Raw genomic sequence first — 22,896 nt, 5'->3', positions numbered from 1 at the left:
GTGGATTATTAGTATGCTAAAATCCTAGGGCAACATTATATAAAATTTTACCTATTTTTATAAAAGTATCTAGGGTGAAAACACACAAACCCAATTACATTATAGCCATTAAATACTTACATAGCATATTTGATGGGCTCTTCAATAAAACCTGAATTATAACAAGTTGTCAACAACTTGGTAGGAAGCGCACACATGGTTGACTAGACCCATCATCAGAGATCTCATTTACAAAGTCAGATTGCTGCAGGAGGTTGAGTGGGGTGAAAGTACATTCAGTGATAGCATATTTAGATGTATAAAGAGGAGCTCATCTTCACTGAATGGATTATATTGAAATGTCATTTTTATAAATTTGATATCTGAGGCAAGCTTGTGGCAATGTGAATGTGGTTGGGTTGAGAGATCTTCGAGATTCTGCCAACAGTTCCCTCTTCAGAGGGCACAAATAAAATGAGGGAGAGAAAAAAAAAAGAGGAAAAAGGAAAATAAATATTTAATGAGGACTCCATGTCACCTCCATATGTGGAGATTAAAATTCCCATATTTTGGAAAACATGTGGTCCAAACAGATAGTATGGTTTTCTTTCTTTATCTTTCTTCCTCCCCCTTTTGCTCTCTTTTTCTTTCTCTCTTTTTTTTTTTTAATTAAGTCTATTTTTTAGAGCAGTATAATGTTCACCACAAAACTGAGGGGAAAGTACAGAGATTTCCCAACCACTCTCTGACCCTACACAAGCATAGGCTCCGCTATGATCAAGATGCCCTACTAGAATAGTATATTTGTTATAATTAAAGAAACTGCCCTGACACATCGTAATGGCCCAACGTCCATAGTGTATAATTTTGTTCACTCATGTTATACTTCCTGTGGATTTAGGCTAATGTATAATGACCTGTATCCATTATTATGGTATCATACTGTATATTTTCATTGTCCTTAAAGTCCTCTGTGCTCCACCTTTTTACCCCTCTCCCCCCACACCTCACCCCTGGTACCACTGATCTTTTTACTGTGTCTACAGTATCGCCGTTTCCAGAATGTCCTATATTTGGAATCATACTATATATACCCTTCTTAGATCGTCTTCCTTCACTAAATAGAGGTGGTATAATTTTTACTTCCATGTGTTTGTAATGGAAAGTTAAAAAGTTTTCATAAGGACAAAGAGGGATTTTTTTACACCATTTCTATATATATTTGCCTAGAAAATATAAGCAGATTAGCAAATAAAAGGTACAAAAATTGGAAATATTAAAGAGGGGTAAAGCTGTGTCAGCACAGTCCAGATTAAGAATCAGAAGAACTCATTTCTTTGACTTTTAGCAACTATAACTTGAAACTAATTAATGCCTGTAGGCCACAGCTTCTCCTATGTTGCCTGATGTTTTGTCATCCAAGGATGGTCAATGTCCTTGTTTTTTTGTTTTGTTTTGTTTTTTAAATAAATTGTCACTATTTCCTGGCTTTCCAGTGATTGCAACTAACATGGACAATTGTTGCCCCATGAATCCTCTGTTTGAAGCCTTTGCTTTATCAAGACAGATATGGTCATTATTTTCTAGGCAAAATATATCCATGCTTGCTGCTTCTACTCTCCTTCCTGCGATGTTCTCCTTTTCTTCCTCCCTCTCTGCATCTGTATACTGAACTTATACTTTAAGACGTGGCTCATTCTCAGTTGAAGACAACAGGGAACTGTATCAGTCTTTCGATGTTCAGTATGTCCTCTTCAGTGTCTGCTTTAGTGGTCCACAACTAGGTTGTCCAGTCCTAGAGGCAGGTGTTTCTATAAGTACCTAGGACCTAGAGCAGTGTTATCGCATAGTTAACATTTAGTGTACATAAATTGATGACAGGAATATAAAAATTTAGGATATTATGTTTCTCTAATTTTCAGTAGAGAATATGTCCACTAGCAGCCTTTGGCTTTCAACTCAAGAGTCTATGATAGAGACTTCCTTTCCTCCCCACACTTTATATGTAGTAAAAGGAGAGCAATCTGTTTGACCACCTGGGGTATAGACTGATTTCTGTTGCTAGTGGGATTAGTTTTTATGATTGGATAGGTCTGGATGACCTGCCTGTCCCAGGGGCTGGATTGTGGAGTGTGTAGACAGAGGTAAGGTCAACATCAGAAGGAGGTGGTAGGGACAGCTTATTAAGAAGACAAAATGTTAGATATTATGGACAAGAAAGGCCATTACAGCCTAGGTCACTTCTCCATGACTGACTTTGAAATTAGATTATGAAAGTAATGAATTTCAACAGAAGCTGTAATGACCAAGATTGTTCACCCTACACATCTTTTAAATACATTTTAATATAACCCTGACTGTTGGCATAAAGTATCTTATTTCTCTTGGAAAGGTCAAAATGATTAAAATATGCAGGAAATATCTTACTTGTTTGGTGGGTGTGGTATTCATGGTTTTGAGAAATCAGAAGTACAGGAGAAATGAGAAGTTAATTACATCTACTTAACAGTCCTTCAATAGGTAATTTATAGTTTGTCTCAGTGCCTTTTCTGTATTACCGAAACCTAGATTCTCTAGATATCTGGCTGATGTGCTTTAATATCTGTACTTTATCCTGAAGCAAATGCAAAGTTTCTGGCTCAGAGGACAAACTTACTACTTACGGCACCAGTTTCCCATGCCTCATTCTCTGTCTGAAGGCAATGCAATGAGGGAAGGTGAATTCCACACATGCAAAGGAGGTCAATGCTACAGGAGAGGAACCACACAATTATGCATCTGGGAGCTCATCTAGGAATTGGTGTTCACAGTCTCCTTCCCCTCCTGAGAGGAGGAGAGAAACCTTTGCTCTTTAATGTTAATAAACTCCCTCCAGGAAAGGTCCCCTACCTGTTACAACCCTTTGGGATATAAATGACTATTTCCTGATTTTATTCCCCTTTAAAAGGTAAACACACATTTCTGCAGAGATAAACATGTAAATCTCTCTCCTGGTTCTTTCACTATTTTTGGACTGCTATTGAGTCATGCTTTCAACCAGGTTACTGGTCATTTTAGCTCAGAAAACCCTGGCCAAGCAAAAACATTGAAAGTATCTACCCCGCAATGGTCTGTTCATAAATAATGCGTTCTGCTAGAATTCAGACATGTCCAGCTCTCTTAACATGGGGTGCTGAAGGGCCATAGGAGATGATACAACTTGAGAAAGTAAAAGATGCATTTTTAGGCTAATAATAAACCTCTAACGTGGAAGTGGAAATGGGATGAAGTGGATATAGAAAGGCCAATGATAACACAATTCATGGGCCATAAGTTTGGAGCAACATAGTGGAACAAATAGCACTTTTCTAGTGCCTGTTTGTCAAAGTAAAACCAAAAGGAAGGATCTTCATTTAATTCTGTGTGAGTCACATAATGGGTTTAGAATCCTAGGGACTGCAAACACCATGGTACTTCTTTGTCACTTGACAGGCATCTGGGGCATCCGTGGCAGGAGGGCCTGTGAATTCTATGTAGCAGGGCTAGTATTGGTGTCCTTAGGAATTGGTGGCCAGGATATATTAATTTTGTACAACTGAGGCAGTGGGGTGTTCCCTTCACCCAGATTCTCTGCCACATCAGTAATAGTTATTTGAATCCTAGAGAAGAATTGCTGACATGTGATATGTCATTTGAATAGCCCAGAAACAGTTTGATTTGGAAAAATGGGAAACTTTGCTTGTGGCTGGAAGACCTGGCATAACAGAAGGACATAAAAAGTCAAGTTCTGTTTATTCTTGTCACCTCCAAAATTAATCTCCTCACCTGGTTTGCCTTTCTGTATTTTACCTGTTCCCCAGCACTAGCTGGATTCCTCCTTGTCAGTGAATTCCTCCCTAGCCACACCAGGCAATCCCACTTCTCTGTACTCTCACTCCTCCCATTATCTGTGTTATAAGGCACCTACCACATTCTCCGCTGTGTTGAAAGCTCCGTTTGCCCATTTGTCTCTTAATGTCACTATCTGCCTGTCTGCCTTTCTGTCTAGATAAATGCATGTATGTATTGCTTCCTAATTAAACGTTAACCCCTTGAGAACTAAGACCACCTGTAATCTTCCAGGCTGATTATAATTGAAGCTCCAAAATGTTTAACATAAATGAAAAATCTAACTAACACGGTATACCATCTTATTTGAGAGGTTATATCCTTTTAAAAAATTATATGCTTAATGATCAAGGTCAGAATCTTAGCAGTCATTTTATAACATCTTAATCCTTTAACTCTCACTAATGCCAAATTGAATTGTAGTTACCAAGTTTGGTCTTCACAGACACTATAAACTCCATAAAGCACCGTGTTCAATTCTTTATTCATTCCTTAAGTTTCAGAATTAAATGTGCCATTCTTTCCTTTTAACTTATAAACCATTTGTGATTATTTTTGAAACACTTATCTTAAAATATAAGAACTGTCCAAGCAAGCATTTCTTTCCCAAGGGAAAGGAACTTGTGTCTAGACAAGAGCAGATGGATGCTCCCTGATTCTCTTAGGGTAGTTATCATGAATGAAATTTAGAGTTTTTTTCCCCTCTTCTTCTAGGCAGTTCTTTTTCATCTTTCATCAAACAATTCAGCTCATGGGTTATGTATGGCCTTCTGGAGCTTGAATTTGATTTTGATGTTTGAAATGTACATTATCATTTTCTAAACATGAATTTATGAAAATGGCAGCCTTCAGGAACTCCCACAGAGGGAACAGATGACTGACTCTGACGAAAGAAAGTCCAAGAATACACACAGGATGGGGGGAAAAATACACATAGGATGGAAGAATTAGGACTAGCTGGAATGATGCTGAGGGTTGTCTGGAAAGTAGAAACAGCTGACAAATAGTCACCAGGGAATAAGAAGCAGCTTAAACTGGGCTTCCTCTTTACTCCCACTTTCTAGTGTTCAACATCTTCTAACCTAATTAGGAGTCATCAGGATAAATCATGGTAAGTGTATCGCTGGTCTGGACAAGATAAAATTTAAATTTAAAGAGTATTTAAACATTTTTTGTACTATTCCTTCTACCACATTTCAAAAGGTTTTAAAAGGATACTTCACTCTAAATTCAATTAATCAACTAACATAAGTTTGATATAGGAGGGAAATACTTTCACAAGAATATTAGATTAAGTTGGAGGGTTTTTTGGGGAGAAAATGAGGGAGAGAAATGAATTTTGATTTTTTTTCCAGTTATGAGCTTTATGATTTAAATCTCATAACTTTTAAAGCTCCCCTTTCCTCAGAGATCTGATGAGGTCATAATAGATACAATGTTTAACACTGGCCTTCTTGGCAATCAAGATAAAATGGAAAATTCTAGGAATGAGTATATCAAATCTTGTCCTGAGGGCAGATTTTATTAGGAAATTCACTATTAAGAATATAAAACCATCCAAAAGATGATGTTGTCCTGCCAAGGAGAGAGAAGGGCACTGAATCAGGGAAACTAAGTTTTCAAGATAAGTTGTATGAACTTCCCAATTAGAGAGTTTAGCACTAATTTGAGTATTATTTTCAGTTTATTTTGCTCTCAGAAAGCCCACTTTTTGGTGATGAGTCATGTAGTTGTGCCTCTATCCAAAAGCTGGATGATTTTTGCCTCCTCATAAACAAGGAAACAGGTATATGGATTAGTAGATACAGAGACTCATGTGAAGATGATAAGTATAAGAGCTATTTTATGAATGTGAATCTTATATGCTAGTTATGATGGTATCTTGCATATATTCCACTCTTTTCTGTGTCTTGAAGGCAAGATCATACTTGTTTTGTCACTGTATTCCCAGTAGATAAGTACTGCCTAGGTTTATATAAAAAACTATATACAAAATTTGTTGAGTGTATTATTTTTAAATCTTTTATAAAACCTAAAGGGAAGCTATCATCCCTCTTTTACACTTGAATAAACTGAGGTTCAAATTGGCTAACTTGTAAAAAAAAAAAAAAATCAAATTTCAAGATTCATTTGCACATCTTCTTGGACCCAATAAATATAATAGAAACCTAGACCAGGGCACTGGGGGTTATTCTGTATGTTAGTAAATTGAACACCAATAAAAAAATAAATAAATAAAAAAAAAAAAAAAAGAAAGAAACCTAGACCAAACATAGTTGTTACAATTGAACAGAAATTTTAGTATGTCCTGCTAACTATTTTTACTGATATTTCCACTTCTGGCATAGCACATTTGTTTAGGTACCTATTGCTATGTAACAAAGTATACCAAGGCTTAATGGATTAACATTATAAACATTTGGTATCTCATAGTTTCTGTGAACCAGGCCAGGTACTATTTAGCTGTGTACCATTGCCTCCAGATCTCTCAGAAGGATGCAATCTTCTTAAGGATCAATTGGCAAAAAAGCTACCTCTAAACTCACTCATGTGTTGTTGGAAAGCCTCAGTTCCTCATTTGTTGTTGGACTTGGGGCCTCAATACCTTATTCACTGTTGACCAGAGGCCCCTCCCTGTTACCTGTCCTAAAGACTTTTCCATAGATCAACTGTATATCATCAGAGTGATCAAGTGAGAGAGTAAGAAAAGGCAAGCAAAATAGGAAGCCAGCATCTTCTTGTAACCTACTCTCAGAAATGACATCCCATCCTCCTTGCTATATTTTATTGGTTAGGAGCAAGTCACTAGTCTCAGCCCATGTCCAAAGTGAGAGGATCACACAGTGGCATGAATACCAGGAAAAGAGGGATCATTGGGGCCCATCTCAGAAGCTGTCACATACGTAATTGCAAATGCATAAAGCAGGGATGGACAATATGGTTGATGACTAACATAATTAGACATGTAGACAAATCCCACAACATGAACTTCATAGGGACATATCTAACTTCTGGCATAGTGTACCTATTTGCTTATATAATGGCTTCTAGAAAACAAAAGTTCCACTGAATCAACATAGAGCTATGCAGTATATGACCAGGAGTGGGAGTGGCAGGAGAACAGTGGAGCTACATACTGGAGAAAGGAAGGCCAAGATTGGCTCAAGGTGATTGGAGAAGAGATTTGGAGCAGAGGACAGATCTGAGAAGCTGTACAGAACCTGAAGCTAGTGTATAATTCAAAGATAACAATGTGCATGTCAAAGAGAAAGAAAAAAAATACCTCACTAGCAAAAAATTTCCTCACTAGGAAGAATTTTATTTGACTTAGGTTCTGATACTCAAACATTAATCCCCCCCCCTCTCCCCCTTCCTCCCTCCCTCTCCCTCTCCCACCCCCCCCATAACTAACTAACTAACTAACTAACTAAATCTTTTTTTTTTCCCTAAAAAAAAGTGAAAGGTCTAGATAACTCAGGAAACCCTATCCAAGTGCTTGAACAAAATTCTGGTCATTCATGTATCTTGAAGGAAAGCATCTATGTCTAATAGGAGTATATGCTTCTGTAAATACTTAGAGAAATGAAACAGCCATTATTCATGAGGTAGATGTATGGATACATTTGATTATCAAGCAGGTCAAAAAAAGATTCTAAGTTCAGAATTTTGAAAGATCCCTGTGTGTGTGTGGGGGGGGGGAGAACTTAGAATGCCCTCTAATAACTTAATTAATTACCATGATATTCTTTACTAAAGCTACCGAACCAGTATAAAATGGTGGCTGGCTTCATTGGTTTGTCCTTAGTTATTTTTGAGTGGTGCCAAAGCTACAAAAGTGTCGTCACAGCTTCAGTTTGCATTGGACTTTTCTTCTCCACTGAGTATGACTTGGAGCTTCAGACTCTGATGGTCTCCTCACTAAATAATTATACTTCACAGATGTGCTGAACTGTCAAGATACACCCAGGGCCTTTTAAATGCCAGTCACTCTTTCATTTAGGCAAATTTAGGCCCCCAGTGGTTTAGATCTACTCCCCTATATACTCTCTTCTCCTATTACTGAACATCTAATTGGGGGCCACTTGAATAAAATCTCTTAGCAGTGTTTGATAAAAACCATTTTGGGGAAAGGATGCCTAATATATAGAAAGCACTTGAAACAGTACTTTCCTGCTATAGGGGGATACTGATCTTGCTGCCAGAAAGTCTCTCCAAAATAATATCTTCTGACCCCAGTTATTCTGATAATTTTTAATTCTCTGACTCCAACTGTTAAAATGGAGGCATAGTAACTATTTGTTATTGGCAGGACAGTGGGGGGATATCATGTATTCCTCCATTGGAGTTGGCCAAAATTCCAACCCACTTTGGATGTTTTATTTTCTCTCTAGATTTTTTCAAGTGTTCTCATTCTTTTTACTTTATATTTACATGTATTAGACTGGCTTTTCTCTAGAGCAAAGGGCCCTTGTTGACGTTCTCTTCTCTTCCCTTGACAATGAAGTTTGGGCAAAGAATACAAGATTGGGCAAGGAATACTCACAAGATTGTGTTGGCTAACCACACCACAATTGAGTGATCCATATGCATGCAGATTTCCTAATTTGGCTCTGGTGAATTACTCAAGGATACACTAATGAATCCTCTCCTTCCTTGGTGGTGATGTTCCTACTCAAGCAGTCCTGAAAGATTCTGAGCTCAGGTTTCTGAAAGGACCCTAAAGATCAAACCTAGATGCCCGTTAATAACTTGGTTAATGACTCATGAAATGATTTAATAAAATTACTGAACTAATAGGAAATGATGGGTAGAAAGAGGCTTAGTATGTGATATGTGATACTGCTTTTTTGGTCTCTGAAATACTGAATAGTGAGTTGTTCTTTACATTCTATTCTTTCACTTCTCATCCTTTTCCCACTTGGATAGATTAGCTGTGCCAGAAGCATGATATGGGCCTAAGACGCAAAGAAGAAGAACGAGCTGGTCTCTTTCTAAAAGTGATTCCTAATATAAAACAGTTGACTTACAGATGTGTCAAACAATTTAATACATTATACTAAGTACTATAATGGTTCATACGTGACTAGGAGGCTAGAAAATGATAGAGAACAGACAATTTTGTCAATTAAGGACGTTTAACAATGGCAGTTAATTCTAAATAAGATACCAGAGATTGAAGAGGAATTTGCCTGGGCCAAAGAAAAAGAGATTTATTTTATTTTATTAAGATTCTATTTATTTATTCATGAGAGAGACAAAGAGGCAGAGACATAGGCAGAGGGAGACATAGGTTCCCCGCAGGGAACCTGATGTGGGACTCCATCCCAGGACCCCAGGATCATGACCGGAGCCAAAGGCAGATGTTCAACCATCTGAGCCACCCAGGTGCCCGAGAGAAATATTTTAGTATGAGAATAAATTCATCATGGGCATGTTGATGTGACATGGCATGTTTCCATATCATCTTTGAATACATTAAATCGGTCTAATTGAAACATTTAAATATATGTAGGAATAGGTGGAAAGACACAGATAAGAAACCATAGGCAGATGTCTGATGTTTGTATCTTGTAAAGATTTTAGAGTCCCTCTATATTAAAAGGAATCATCAGAGTGTTTAAAGTTAGTTGTGGACTTTTTAGATGTTTACTCAAGGGCAGTGGAGTTAGTTGGCTGTATATTTCCATTACCTCTAGTTAACCTTGTATTTTGCTCTTATGGTTGTCAGCAGTCCTATTTGCATCTATTGTACAACTTCTTGTTCATTTCCTGATTCACCCTGTGCTCTGAAACGTCACCTCCAATGTCTCTCTGGAGGATTCAGTCTAGATCTTTCTCACCTTTGTTTTAGGATCTCAATAGACACTAGAATCAGGTGACCTTGATTTTTATATGCATGCTGAACTGTGATTTCATTACTCTTGGAATGTCATCATTCTGTGGCCTAGTGTGCACTCTGCATGCAAAAGTATAGCAAGAACTTATAAGCTTATTTCCAACTTTGATCACACTTTCAGGATATGAGCCATTAAGAGCAATTCAGTATTTCTGATAAATAGCAGTAAAGTGGTATCTACATTTTTGAATGTAATTTAGAAACTAGAAAGAAATTTCTATTTTTATAATCCCATATCAAAACCCTGTTAATATATAATGTGTGAATCAGAAAGGCAATACTCTGTTTCATCCTAATTAGTGGGAAGTAGAAGCAGCATCATACTTGAAGTGGTTTCAGACTTTTTCTATCTCAGAATTACTTTTGGGATATTGATTTTTTTAAGACCTTACCAGAGGCATTAGAAGAATTCATAGTTTAACATCTTAGGTCCTGTCAAGTTGGATCATTTTTCTATGAACTTTTATTTTTCTGTCTTATCGCTTTAAAAAACAAAACAAGATAAAACTAAAACAGCAAAGAGAACAGCAGCATGGAGAGCAAAGGTATATTGGTTAAAGAGTGGTAGCAGTTGACCAAGACCTATATAAATAAGTATTGAATGTGTTTAAGAACAGAGCATGGAGAAAGATTTTCTTAAGGGTCAGACCTAGAAAAACCACTGACTTGAGGTATGAGAAATGAATGTCTTGTCAGTTAAAGTAAATAAGATAAAATTTAATTAGTTCAAGTTGTGGGTTTTACCAGGTTGAGGAATATAATAAGATCATTGGAATATTAAGGATAAATTGAACTCTGAGACCCCATTTCTACGTAAGGATTCTGTACCTCTTCTCCTATCATTTTTCCCCCTTACATAGGAGGTTGATGTTATGTTCTGTTCCAATCTTTTTACTAAAGAACATTGTTTTTTCTACTTCTTTTGACAATGCTATATCCACAGCAGTGTTGCCACGTCCTCAATTCCCCTAGAGAGATTCTGTACTCCATGTTGGAGCAAACGGAATACCTTTCTCCAATCTTGGGGTTTTATAGCAGTTCTGGGCATGTTTTGGGCCCCAGAGCATCCCTTATAAAAGTGGTCCCTTTTTAGAGTAGATTTTAGCTTTCCTCTCTCTCCCTTGGGCACAGAATCAGACCAAGAAGCTGGTGGAGAAAGATAGCATGACACCTCCTACATTTTCCTCCTCCTCAGCTCTTCTTCAGGGCAATGTTGCATAAACAGAACAAAGCCCCACAACAACACTGATCGCCCTTTTATACTCCATCAAAGACCTGTATGGAAATAGAGGTGTGTGCCCAAGAGCCCAGGGTCTAGTGGGTAGCTATTACCTAACTCAACTTAAAAAAAAAAAAAAAAAAAAAAAAAGAATGATTGATTGATTGATTTTGGGGCGGGGGGGTGGTGAGGGGAGGAGGAAGAGGGAGAGAAAGACTTCCCACTGAGCCGGAACATGAAGCAGGGCTTCATCTCACAACCCTGAGATCATGACCTGAGCCGAAGTCAAGAGCTGGATGTTCAACCAAGTCCCCCAGGCATCCCTACCAAACTCTGTTCTGCAATGGACAGTTATTAATTAAAGTCGAATAGTAGGCATTTGATCAGTCACAATATCTGAGGGACTTCCTCACATAATACTGTTGATCAAAGTGGTTTCTATTGCATTCTGGTCCATGAGCTAGAACTTTATTTTTTCAGAGCCTTATTCTATAAAAAGTACAGCCTTGAGCATAATATGTTGATCTTTTAAAAATATTTGAATCATAAGAAGATTCAAAGTAAAAGAAAAAAGATTCAAAGTTATAGAACTAAGACCCTGCTTCTACCCTGAGGTGTCACAAATATTAACATTTTACAATATCAGATTCATATTATTATTTTCCTAAGAATTAAGATATTTCAAGCCACCTCTACTTGATCTCATGACCCTCCATTCCCCTCAAAGACATTTCCTATACTTAAGGTGGTATACATCCTCTCAGAGCATGTGTAATAAAGTTTATTTATGTTTAAATTATGCACAGTATTCTTTTGTGAATTTTTCAATTTCTCACAAATAATATCTCTTTTCAGTTTCATTTTCCCAGTCAGCATTTTGACTTTAGGAGCTTACTCACCTGACTATGTTGGCTGTCTCCTGACTTACATCCCAAAGTCCATTTGGTTCCATTTCGATGTACTGCCCATGATCTTGGAGTGAACAGCTTACCGTGTCTCCCCAGTGTCCCACTTAGTGGAGTCTACAGCCCTGAGATAGTGCCAGTTGGAAGGGATTAAAGCTGTCACTTTTATCCCTAGGTTTAATATAACTCTTATCAATTCTTGGAATATTCAACCTCTTAAGAAACAACTATAACCATAGGGACAAAAAGATGTTCCTGTGACTCCAGTGTATACATCCCTCCTCATCAGTAACTCTTTAGAAGATACCCTAGAGGGGCACCTGGGTGGCTTTGTGGTTGAGTGTCTGCCTTTGGCTCAGGTCATGATCCCAGGGTCCTGGAATCGAGTTCCGCATCAAGCTCCTCACAGGGAGCCTGCTTCTCCCTCTGCCTTTGTTCCCGCCTCTCTCTGCGTGTCTCGTGAATAAATAAATAAAATTTTAAAACAAGAAGGTGACCTAGAAAATGTCTCAGCTTACTGGTTGGGACTGGAAGGCTTTATTTCATTTGATTTTGTCCAGGTGTTTGTCGGAATGATGTGTGCCCACTTGACTCCTATCTACATTAGGAGGGTTCCCTTTTTTCCACATGCTCTGTAACATGGGTGTTATTACACTTTCATTTGTTTGCCCATTCCTAGAGGTATGAAATGATCTCCCACTGTTTACACTATAAGTTTTTCAATTATTAGTGAAGTAAAGTGTCATGTATTAATAACATGGGGTTTAGTGTTTTGTGAATACCTGTTCTGCTCCATGGTCTATTTTTTTAGTTTTTGTCTTATTCATTTGTAGGCATAGTTATTTTGTTTACACGGAGGAGTACCAATTATCAGTAAATCAATAGGGACAAAACATCAGGCAGCTCGCTGCTACTGATGATACCATGTAAATATGTAAAATTGTTGATGGTCATGATGGCAGCTTAGACATCAAATAGAATGAAATTAATATTCAGAATCTTCACTTTAGGAAGGGAAGGGAATTTGTAATTGGTTTTAAGAAGGGTACTCAAGGGAAAATGCCAAATACATGTAACAGTATTTTCATGTCTAGGGAGGTCAATTTCAATGATCTATATTATTTAGTCATGTAAAACAGCTTATTCCCAATACCAATGGAAAGCTGAAGTGGCTTTTAATGTGGTATTTAGAAGTACATTTTTATTTGATTTTTCCAGCAGTACAACTCAATGTCCATCAAATTCCCTTTATGTAAAGCATTTCAAAGGCACAAATGAAAAATTCAAATGATATAGAGAACCAATCATAGTCATTCACTCACAGAAGTAAATTCACCCCATGCATGCTTTGGTTTTGATCATTTCTATTGAAAGAATGGCTACTCTGTTTTCCTGTAACCCTCCTCTTTTTTTTTAAGTATACTTTTTAACGTTTGACTTTTCCTAGTAGAAGTACATTTTTCTAGAAAGGTTTTATCCTGAATACTTTGACCCTAGAAAGTAAAGCAATTTAGCAGAGTTTCTCACACTAGGGATTAAAATAGATGTTAAAGTATCCACAGAGGATGAAAATGAGTATAAAGATGAATCAGGCATGAAAGTTCAGAAATGGAAAATAGATGAATGATGTTTCTATTTTATTGTCCTTGTAAATAAAATGAATTGTGCTTTTGGCTTTCATTCGCCATATAAATTGATTGTTACAAGATAAAATCTGAGAAAATTGAATTATAATTTTTGAGAATCCGTGAATCAGCAGCATTTTTTAAGTAGCCAGTGGAAGTGTTCCAGACATTCCACTGAATTTACTTTCCACAAACCTCCATTATGTATGTAGGTATCTTGTTTTAAAGAAAGAGGTGCTTAACATTTTAGGAGTTTATAAATGCATCTTTTTTCACATCAAAATGGTCCTGGTAAAATGAAATAAAACTGAATTCAGTTATGATCCCAATGGTCTCTAACCCTAGGCTTTGTGCTAGAGTTCCCTGGGATTCCCTTTCCCCTCTTTTATGGTCCTTCTATGAGCCTTCCTCTACTGCCATCCTCCTTCCTCCAATCTCAAGTCCTGTCTTGACAAAAGTGGAATACACTGGATTACTTCATTCACAGGTTACTATGAAGTCATATAGGTTAAGATCTATTACTCATTACCTATGACTTTAGCATATGATATTAATTAAATATTTATCAAGGCTTTTTGAGGGCCAAATACCATCCAATAAATATGTATGTATTATCTCATTGAAACTTAAGATAGGATCTTATATTTTATAGACAAAGAAGCAGGTTTAGAAGGAGTTAAGAAAACTTGGCCAAAGTTTCACAGCTAGTAATCAGCAGAAGTGAAATTCAACTCAGGTTAGAATAACACGAAATATGTATGTATATACACTATGCCACACAATCCTGAACAGGTTTCAAAACTTTGCTGTTACATATCCTCACCATTCATGGAGTAATGGCGTGCTTCCTCTGCTGAAGGTAAGTGGTAGAAGACCACTGAATTGAGTCCACCCCAAACTGGACAGGTAGACACACAGTTCCACTGAACTACTGGAATACTTGGAGTGTGCCACCTTCCCCAAGGGCTGGAACAGGGAGCATGAGAGAAAGATCACCTAATCCATTGTTTCTCACTTTGTTTAATGCAGTGATGCCACGCTTTGCCGAGCAAGTAGAGGTTGCCATTGAAGCCCTGAGTGCCAATGTCCCTCAACCATTTGAAGAGAATGAGTTCATTGATGCCTCTCGCCTGGTATATGATGGTGTTCGAGACATCAGAAAAGCTGTGCTGATGATCAGGGTATGTAAGGCCTCTATAGTTTGGAGCTGATAGAGCTTCTGGTATGGACCCCAAAGAATTTACTTTTGTTTTTTAATTACTTAGTTTAACTTGTTAAGCTGTTTGGTTCCTCATTTAGCCAGACAAGGGGGACTAGTGATCCCAACAAGCCTACATTCACACTGAATAACCTGAAGAGTGATTCCCTGCTTATTTCTTGCATGCATTGTTCTCTAAATTTGATACTAACTTTCAAGTGCCCCCTGCTATTATCCATGTGCTCCTTTGGGTAACATTATTTTCCTATCAGGATCAGAAAAGCCATGGGGTGGTAAGAAAGGAAGGTTACGCAGCTTAGCAGTATCAATAATAATAATGATGATGTGATACATAGTTACATATCTTTGTAACATATAAATAAAGCTATATAACTTTGCAGCAACCCTCCCTTCACTCACCCTACTATCTTTCCAATTTCAGTCTTAGCGGTGAGTCTTCTAAAGGATTGCCCAAGTAATTATATAGAGATGTAGACTAGAATAGTACATGTAAGACAGTAGGTTATAATTCAACATAAGTATCATTTGCAGCTTGCTTTGTTCACCCATAATATATCTTCATTTATTTATATTATTAAGACACATAGCTCACCTCGTTCCATTTAACCACATAACATTTCATTGTAAGATGAGATTTTTTTCCTCCTTACCTTACCAACAATTTGGCATGGTTTTCAAATAATTTTTTTACCCATAGAACTCTTTCTTAAAGTAAACTTAAATATTCAAAAGCATAATTGATGATACAAATACATTTGTGGCTATTATTTATGACTGAAGCAGAGATGGGGCTTCTGCAGTGCCAATCATAAGAACATGAGAACATGTTGTCTTCTAGCAATATAATGTAAGCCGTGATTGTAGTTGTAAATTTTTTAGTGGACACATTGGAAAAAGAAAAGGAAACAGGTGAAATTAATTTTAATATATTTAACTTAATCAAATGTATCCAAAATGTTATCATTTTTGACAAATGTGGCATTAGCTACATTTAAAGTTCTCAGTAGTACATTGTAGCTCATGTCTACCATATTGGATGAGATAGCACTGGAGTGTATCCCCACATTGATCCTTCACAGTGTCTTTGAGGCTGCTCAATAAAACCATGAGGTATCTGCTGACTGCATTCTGAAACACTTTCTCTCAGGGTGATCATTGAACATCTAAACCAATGTACCCTCAAATACTGCAAAACAATAATAACCAAATGATATCTGTGGTATATTTTTCTTTCTGGACAATATAAACCTAGTCCTTTGAGTATTTCATCTATGCCATTAATTCTCCTACAAATCTTTGTATCTTTGAGGTCATTAAATCCATGAATGATCCTCTTCAACTGTGGTATCCAGAGTGCAACATGATGCTTCTATGGTGATCCGAGTTGGTGGAATAGAGTATCACCAGGAAGAGTCTCCCTTCCTTCTTTGTTTGATATCCATGCTTCCCTCCAGGGAATATTTCAATATTACCAAATTCCTTTACTTGAAAGCACAAAAAGTATCAGGATTTTGTCTTCAAATTCAGCTTGATTGTTTTCACATTAAATATGTCTGTCTTAAAAAAATAAATATGTCTGTCATAATAATTTCATGATCAGTTCAAAGTGTTCAGATCACTGCATAAGTTATGTCAGACAATTCTCATTATACTTAACTCTTTGAAGTTCAAATTTGGAATTTGGAGACTATCAGATGTATTTCCTGTTCTAACTTGCCCATTTTGGATCTGTCAGACTCTTACCATCTCGTAAGAGTTGGCTGAAACCTTCTTCAAATTTTCTCCAGCAAAAATATTGACCTCTTTTAACTATGTATAACTGTTTCTGCTTGTGATAGTATTTATTACATCATTCCCATTTATGTCTATTACCTTCTTTATTTTTTTTTTCTATTACCTTCTTTAGACTGAAATTTTAGAAAGCAAATTCTGTTTTTATTTTCCTTTCCCTGTGGTGCAGTGTCTGGCACAGTGGTTAAGTGTGTGTGTGTGTGTGTGTGTGTGTGTGTGTGTGTGTTGGAAACATACTTGGGAAGATAGGAAGTTGACAGAAAAACGATGAGAATTGGAGAAGAAAGAAAAAAAAAAGGTAGTCAGGCTTTTAAACCTGTAACAAATTAGATCATTTTTATCCATTATCTACTAACTTATGAAATACGGTAATAGACCATGAGAGTTATGTTTTCAAAGCATTTGACACTAAATCCCACTATAATCCTTAAGACATATTCCCTCTTTTGCCATTTTTCTGCTTTGTTAGCCTTCACATTTTTGTGACAATCATTCATCTGGGAGGCTGAGGAAGTTTCTAGCCATCACTCATTTATTCATTCATGAGCTGTAAAAAAACATAATTTTAGATGAAATGCCATATCTTTGTTACATGAAGTGTCATTCCTACATCTTGACATTTCAAGTGATTTGATCAGATAGATTTCACACCACTTAAAACTTAAGAGACAAATGTACAATATGTACAAATTGTGATTTTTAAAGTTCTCCATTCAGCACCCACATGGCTTTATATTATACTTAATTTCTTGGTTTGCTTTTTGAGTATAATGATTAAATCTACTTAATAGACTGCGCTAAGTTCGAAAGACAGACAGTGAGACAAGCAGAGTTATTTATTTCCCAGCAAACCTAGCCATGCCTCCTTCCCTCCCAAAGTATTGATTATACTTTGTAAAAATAAGAAATATTTTTCCTCAAAAAAATAAATGCAGAACAAACCCTGAAGGGTTAAGTTTTCCATTACCTTGCCTCACAGTGATCAATACATATTTAATGTGGTGTTGATATCCAGGCACTCCAGACAACCCTCTGAAGTAGACAAAACTTGTCCTTCCTGTATCCCAATCTCCCCTTTCAGGAGCCCACTTCTCCCTTGGAACAGGTCTACTCTGCCCCTCAGATGTGAAAGTATTGTTTGCTTCTTGCTGAGAATTGTCTTTTGTGATCTATCAGTTACAAAGGAATTTCATAACTACCCCAGCATAGTAATTCAAAAAATTAATAGACAAACCTGGCACACAACCATACAGTTGATTCTCATTTTTGCAGTAGTTCTATCCTATGACATTGCTGTGAATACTGAGTTACAGAATGCTGAAACACTCTTCCTGAGGGAACATCATTAGGTTCTTGTGAGCCTCTGGTTATGTTTTCATCCACTGATCAATATACAACTGTGTTTTATGCATGTTTTTGTTTAAAGACACTTTAATATATACTATTGATTCATTAACATTGAACTCACAGCCAATCTGACTATATAATTTATTCCTAAAAGAAGTTTATCTAACACATGCAGTTTCTCTGTAAAGGACATCACAACTTTCTTACACTTAGGGCACTAAACAACATTTCAGCACTGTACTTGGAAGCTGTTGTAAGCAGAGAAGTCACCAACAAAAGGCACCAAGATGCAAAAATATGTGCCACTAAATGAATGCAAAAAGGATACTTATTTACAGTATAAGACCTGAAACAAAAAGAAGATGAAGCTTCTGTACACATTGCATGGTATAGGTCCCAGCTGTTGGACCTCAGCTGGGAACACAAGGTTAGGTGACTCAAGTTTTTTTCCACGCTATATATGTCTGTGAAAAACGATACAGGCATTGATTTGGTGTGTAGGCACCAAAATTGTTAAATCGTTATTATCATAACAGTTAATTTGGTTGCACATGATACTTTTGAAAGAAGGTCAGGGAAACAGTAGGGCCTGATAAAAGTCTAAAGTTTTTTTTTTTTTTTTTTTTTTTATTCATGAGAGACAGAGAGAGAAACAGAGAGAGGCAGAGACACAGGCAGAGGGAGAAGCAGGCTCCATGCAGGGAGCCCGACGTGGGACTCAGTCCCGGGTCTCCAGGATCAGGCCCTGGACTGAAGGTGATGCTAAACCACTGGGCCACTGGCACTGCCCAAAAGTCTAAAGTTTAACTTGATAAATCCCAAACTGCCTAAAAGGGCTCTTGGAGCATTGTAAGATGTTTAAAATTTCAAGGGAAACACACAGATGTCTCTCAGATATTATGTGAAATAATAGCCAAAATTAGCTCACAGTTTAAACATTAGGTTGGTATATTCCTTTTAATAATATATTATATTTGTGAAGCTGGGTTTTGGGTGGTTGTTGTGAGAAAAAGAAGGTTCAATGAATGCTTGGTTGTATTCCAAGATTTGAGAAGTCATGCAATGTGTACCAGGCACTAAGATGTTAAGTCTAATCAACTTAATCCATTTTTGTGATCTTACTACTTAACACATCTGTTTGGTTTGTGGCTGTTTCTTTGTTTTGTTTTGTTTTTGTTTTTGTTTTGTTTTGTTTTTGTTGTTGTTTTTAGTTAAGAGGCATCTTGAAAAAATTACTGAGGCAGAGAGAATACTTGAAGCAGTAGAGTTTGGGAACCTACAACCTAAGTGTTTTTTGGTCATTGGCAGGCATGCTTGTTTTCCTGTCTCTACTTCAGTTTCCTTATCTGCAAATAAGGATAAATATTGCCTTGGCTATAGAGCACTAGCCTAGACCTGGCATTGAGTAGGTTCTTGAGAAATATTTTTCTTTTCTCATGCTGCTAGGATGAAGTTTCTTATTACAATCAATTAATGAAATAGAATTTGTTAAATAAATGAACAATATTATTAAAACTGAAGGGATTGGAGTTACTCATCAGAGCTAGAAATGAAGAACTGGAAAGGCTTTTGTGACAAAACTGATTTTCCTTTTGCAGATTGCTATTATCCAGTTAATTAACATGGTCCCATAAGAGTCCTAGTTTTGATTTCCTAACTCAAGTCATTAGAAATAATTTCATATAATTTTTCAGAAAAATTTGGTAATTCGATCTTGGTCATTTATTTATTATTTGTTGAATGCTTATTAGAAGCGTCACACTGTTGGATGGACTCTGAATGGAGAGGTGAACAAAACAGAAGTCTCTGTTTTCAGAAAATTTATATTCTTCTGGTGGGAGACAGAGAGTATAATAAGCAAAAATATAGAACATGCTGGACTGTGCCATGGAGAAAACCAAGGCAGTATACAGGGATAGAACACGAGGTGGGTATGAGTTTTATGAAGGATGGTCACTGATTAGGTAGCACTGGAGAATAGACTTGGAGAAGGAGGAGGAAACAAACCATAAAAATATTAGGAAAAATTGTGCTCCCAGCAGAGGGAAAGGAAGCCTAAAGACCCTGCTGAATCCGATGTGAGCCATTGACGTGTTCCAAGCTACTTAGCTCTTCAGGGATTACCAGCCTGACTCTCCTGGAGAGAGTAGAATATATGGAGAAAAAAACAGTAGCAAGGAGATCAATCTGGAAGCTTCCAGAATAATCCACGATAGAGATGCCAATGGCCAATCATTCTTGCCTGTGAGAGGATTTTGTTCTATATTGATTTTAGGAAAATGTAATTCCAGTATTTTGTTTGGGGAATCCTTCTTCTGGTGTCACCCAAACTATCCTGGTGCTTTCCCATGTCCTCATATTTCTGTTCCCAATGGAACTCTCATATAAATTTGAGCATTTCTTTTAAATGGCCCTTAATATATTTTTCATGTGTCTTGGTAAAACAACTCTAAAACCTGCAGTCTTTTCTCATTTTTCTTTACTCCAGAAGCTGTTGTAGAGAAGATTAAGCATTTGATTGGGAGCCAGAAGCAGGTAGATTGATTCTGTACTATAACTGATGTGTGGAGTGACCCTGAACAAGCACATGCTTTTCTTGAGCCTCTGTAATAGGCACAAGTTAATTTCCTAGAGGGGTGGGGGAGATTTTAGGCCAAATACTTTAATCATGCCATTTTACAAATAAAATCCACTTTTGCAATCTAATAGTTAGATAATAGACCTAGGAGACCAACTGTAGACCCCAAAGTGGTTTTTGATGGTTATAAGAAGCCTTCCCAGGGAGCACAGAAAGGCAAAATTGAGGCTTGACCCTCAGTTTCCAGCTTCCAATCCAGTGAATTATACATTTGTTGATTCTTTTTTACTCAATAAACACTACCTAATGATAACAAATATTATTATCTCTGGGCCCATTTGCAGATCTTCACTATTTTTCCAGGTCTCCTTTAATGTATGGAGGTCCTTGACCAACCAAAATATAACACTGCTACTTGTTAAAATGAATAATTCAAAAATAACAGCATGAGAAGTAGACACATTTACATTCAATTAGCAAACTGCACATGCACAGAACTATTTATATGGGTTGCTTGGATGGGTTTACTGAATGATTAAGACACAAGAAAATATTTTAAGCTCATCCATTTGCCTGGTGTTACTTGTGATGGTTGAAAGCATGGGCTCTGGAGCCCCTTCAATGTGCAGGTGTAATACCCTGGAAAACTGACTGAACAAATCTGAACTTGTTTATACAACTATAAAATTGGCATTTTTTTTTTTTTTTTTGGAAGAGAAGGGCAGAGGGAGAGAGAGAATATTAAGCAGGCTGTGTGGAACCTGCTATGGGGCTTGAGTCCACAACTCTGAGATCATGACCTGAGCTGAAATTAAGAGTCAGATACTTAACTGACTGAGCCACTCAGGTGCCTCAGGTATAAGATTCATTTCATTAGGTTGTTATAAGGATTAAATTCTTTAGCTGAATGCCTGGCCCATAGTGGCTGATGAAAATTATTTCTATTATTATGATTATTGCAGTTGTTATTAGGTATATATTAAACATAATAAGCATCACTATCACTTATTACTTGAGTTCATTTTTATCATTTACAAAGCATTTTCATATATATATTTACCCTAGAATCCTGTGAGGCAGACAATGCAAATAGGAATTATCTCCATTTTATGATTGAGGAGAAAGAGACACAGAAAAACTGTAAGTGACTTGCCAAAGACACATGGTTTATGAGTGGCAGAGTTAGGCCAAAAACATTCAGTTTCCCTGGGTCCACGTCTATGATATTATTTCTTTCTTCATTATTAAACTTTGTTTTGGTTTCTGAGCCCTAGTCACTTGAATGAAAGCTCATCATAATTAACCTTATGCTACCAGGTTGTGTTTGTCATTGACTCATCCGCTAAACACACAGATCATTGAAATGTTTGGACACAGTACTATAGGCACTGTCATATTTTCCTTTTTTTCTGTTGAGTGAGGTTTTTCATTTTACTTTTCTCTCTCCTTTTAAAAAACTAATGATGAAAAGCGCTTGCAATCTTGTCATCTCATCTGTCAGCAGAATTTACCAACTTGCTGTAATTGTTCTGCAGTACATTCCAGAAGAGTGAAAAATGATGAGAGATTATTGTCTCTGTCCACAATGAAAATACAACCAGTTATTTGAACCAGGTTCTGCCCACCCCACCCCTGCTTTAGTTAATAAAGTATGGGAACAAAGCCTCTTTCTTCCTTCTTTCTTTTAATAATTCTGTGAAAGAAAATTGGACATCTGTGGATGACTGAGTGAATATTAATAAGGTTGATGGGGAGAGAGAAGGAAAACAAGAAGGATATGCCAAAGCTTGGAAATTACTACACATAATGTGATATTGGCATGAAGACCCCATTTTATCCCTGTATGACCAATCTCAAGGCTTCATCAATAATCGCACCTGATTAATTACACTGAGGTAGCCGAAGAAACCAGCAGAATAAAAATGTGCCCTTTTGGAAGGGGAATGGGCAACTGCATCATCAATACTACTGTGGTCTGCTTCTTCCTTTTGAAATGCAAAGCCCTAGGAGGTGGTGCCACTGTGTACCAAGAAGCAGATTTTGGTTGACTGTCAGCTGTCTAAGAAACATTGATCTGAGAAGGTCACACTAATGCACTGTCTCCTCTTCATGTACCATCGTCACCAACTCTGAGTTTATCTTTTTAGAATTAGCAGAGGATGATAGTCTACACAGTACATGCTGCAGGTTACACCTCAAAACAAAGTGTAACCACTCATGCCTCAGTTTCCTCATCTGTAAAGTGGAGAAAATTATGTCCACATCACAGGACTGTGAAGAAAACTGTATGAATTAGTGTACATACAGTCATTAGAGAACACCATTATTGGCACAAGAAAAGCACTTAGTGTATGTTATCTATTATGGTCATTAAAGATAGGGAGTATTTTTGCTTCTGGGTTTATGGATTAAATCATGTCCTCTGACACAGAATGGACAGGATCTTCATGTAACTACTTACTTTAAAGCC

General features: G+C 37.0%; 1 protein-coding gene across 8 annotated transcripts in view; it reads left to right on the top strand.

Moving 5' to 3' along the window:
* The window catches only part of CTNNA2 (catenin alpha 2), a 1,087,950-nt gene that overhangs the window by 985,187 nt on the left and 79,867 nt on the right, over nucleotides 1-22,896 (top strand). For all 8 annotated transcript variants that reach the window (XM_038561604.1, XM_038561605.1, XM_038561606.1 and 5 more), the window contains one exon: nucleotides 14,521-14,672. In XM_038561604.1, the coding sequence (XP_038417532.1) occupies nucleotides 14,521-14,672 (152 nt within the window). The remainder of the gene's footprint in view (nucleotides 1-14,520; nucleotides 14,673-22,896) is intronic.

Source organism: Canis lupus, chromosome 17 (assembly GCF_011100685.1).
Source record: "Canis lupus familiaris isolate Mischka breed German Shepherd chromosome 17, alternate assembly UU_Cfam_GSD_1.0, whole genome shotgun sequence".
In the NCBI taxonomy this organism is placed as follows: domain Eukaryota; kingdom Metazoa; phylum Chordata; class Mammalia; order Carnivora; family Canidae; genus Canis; species Canis lupus.
The sequence above is the reverse complement of the archived record's forward strand: the minus strand, read 5'-3'. Positions and strand labels throughout refer to the sequence as shown.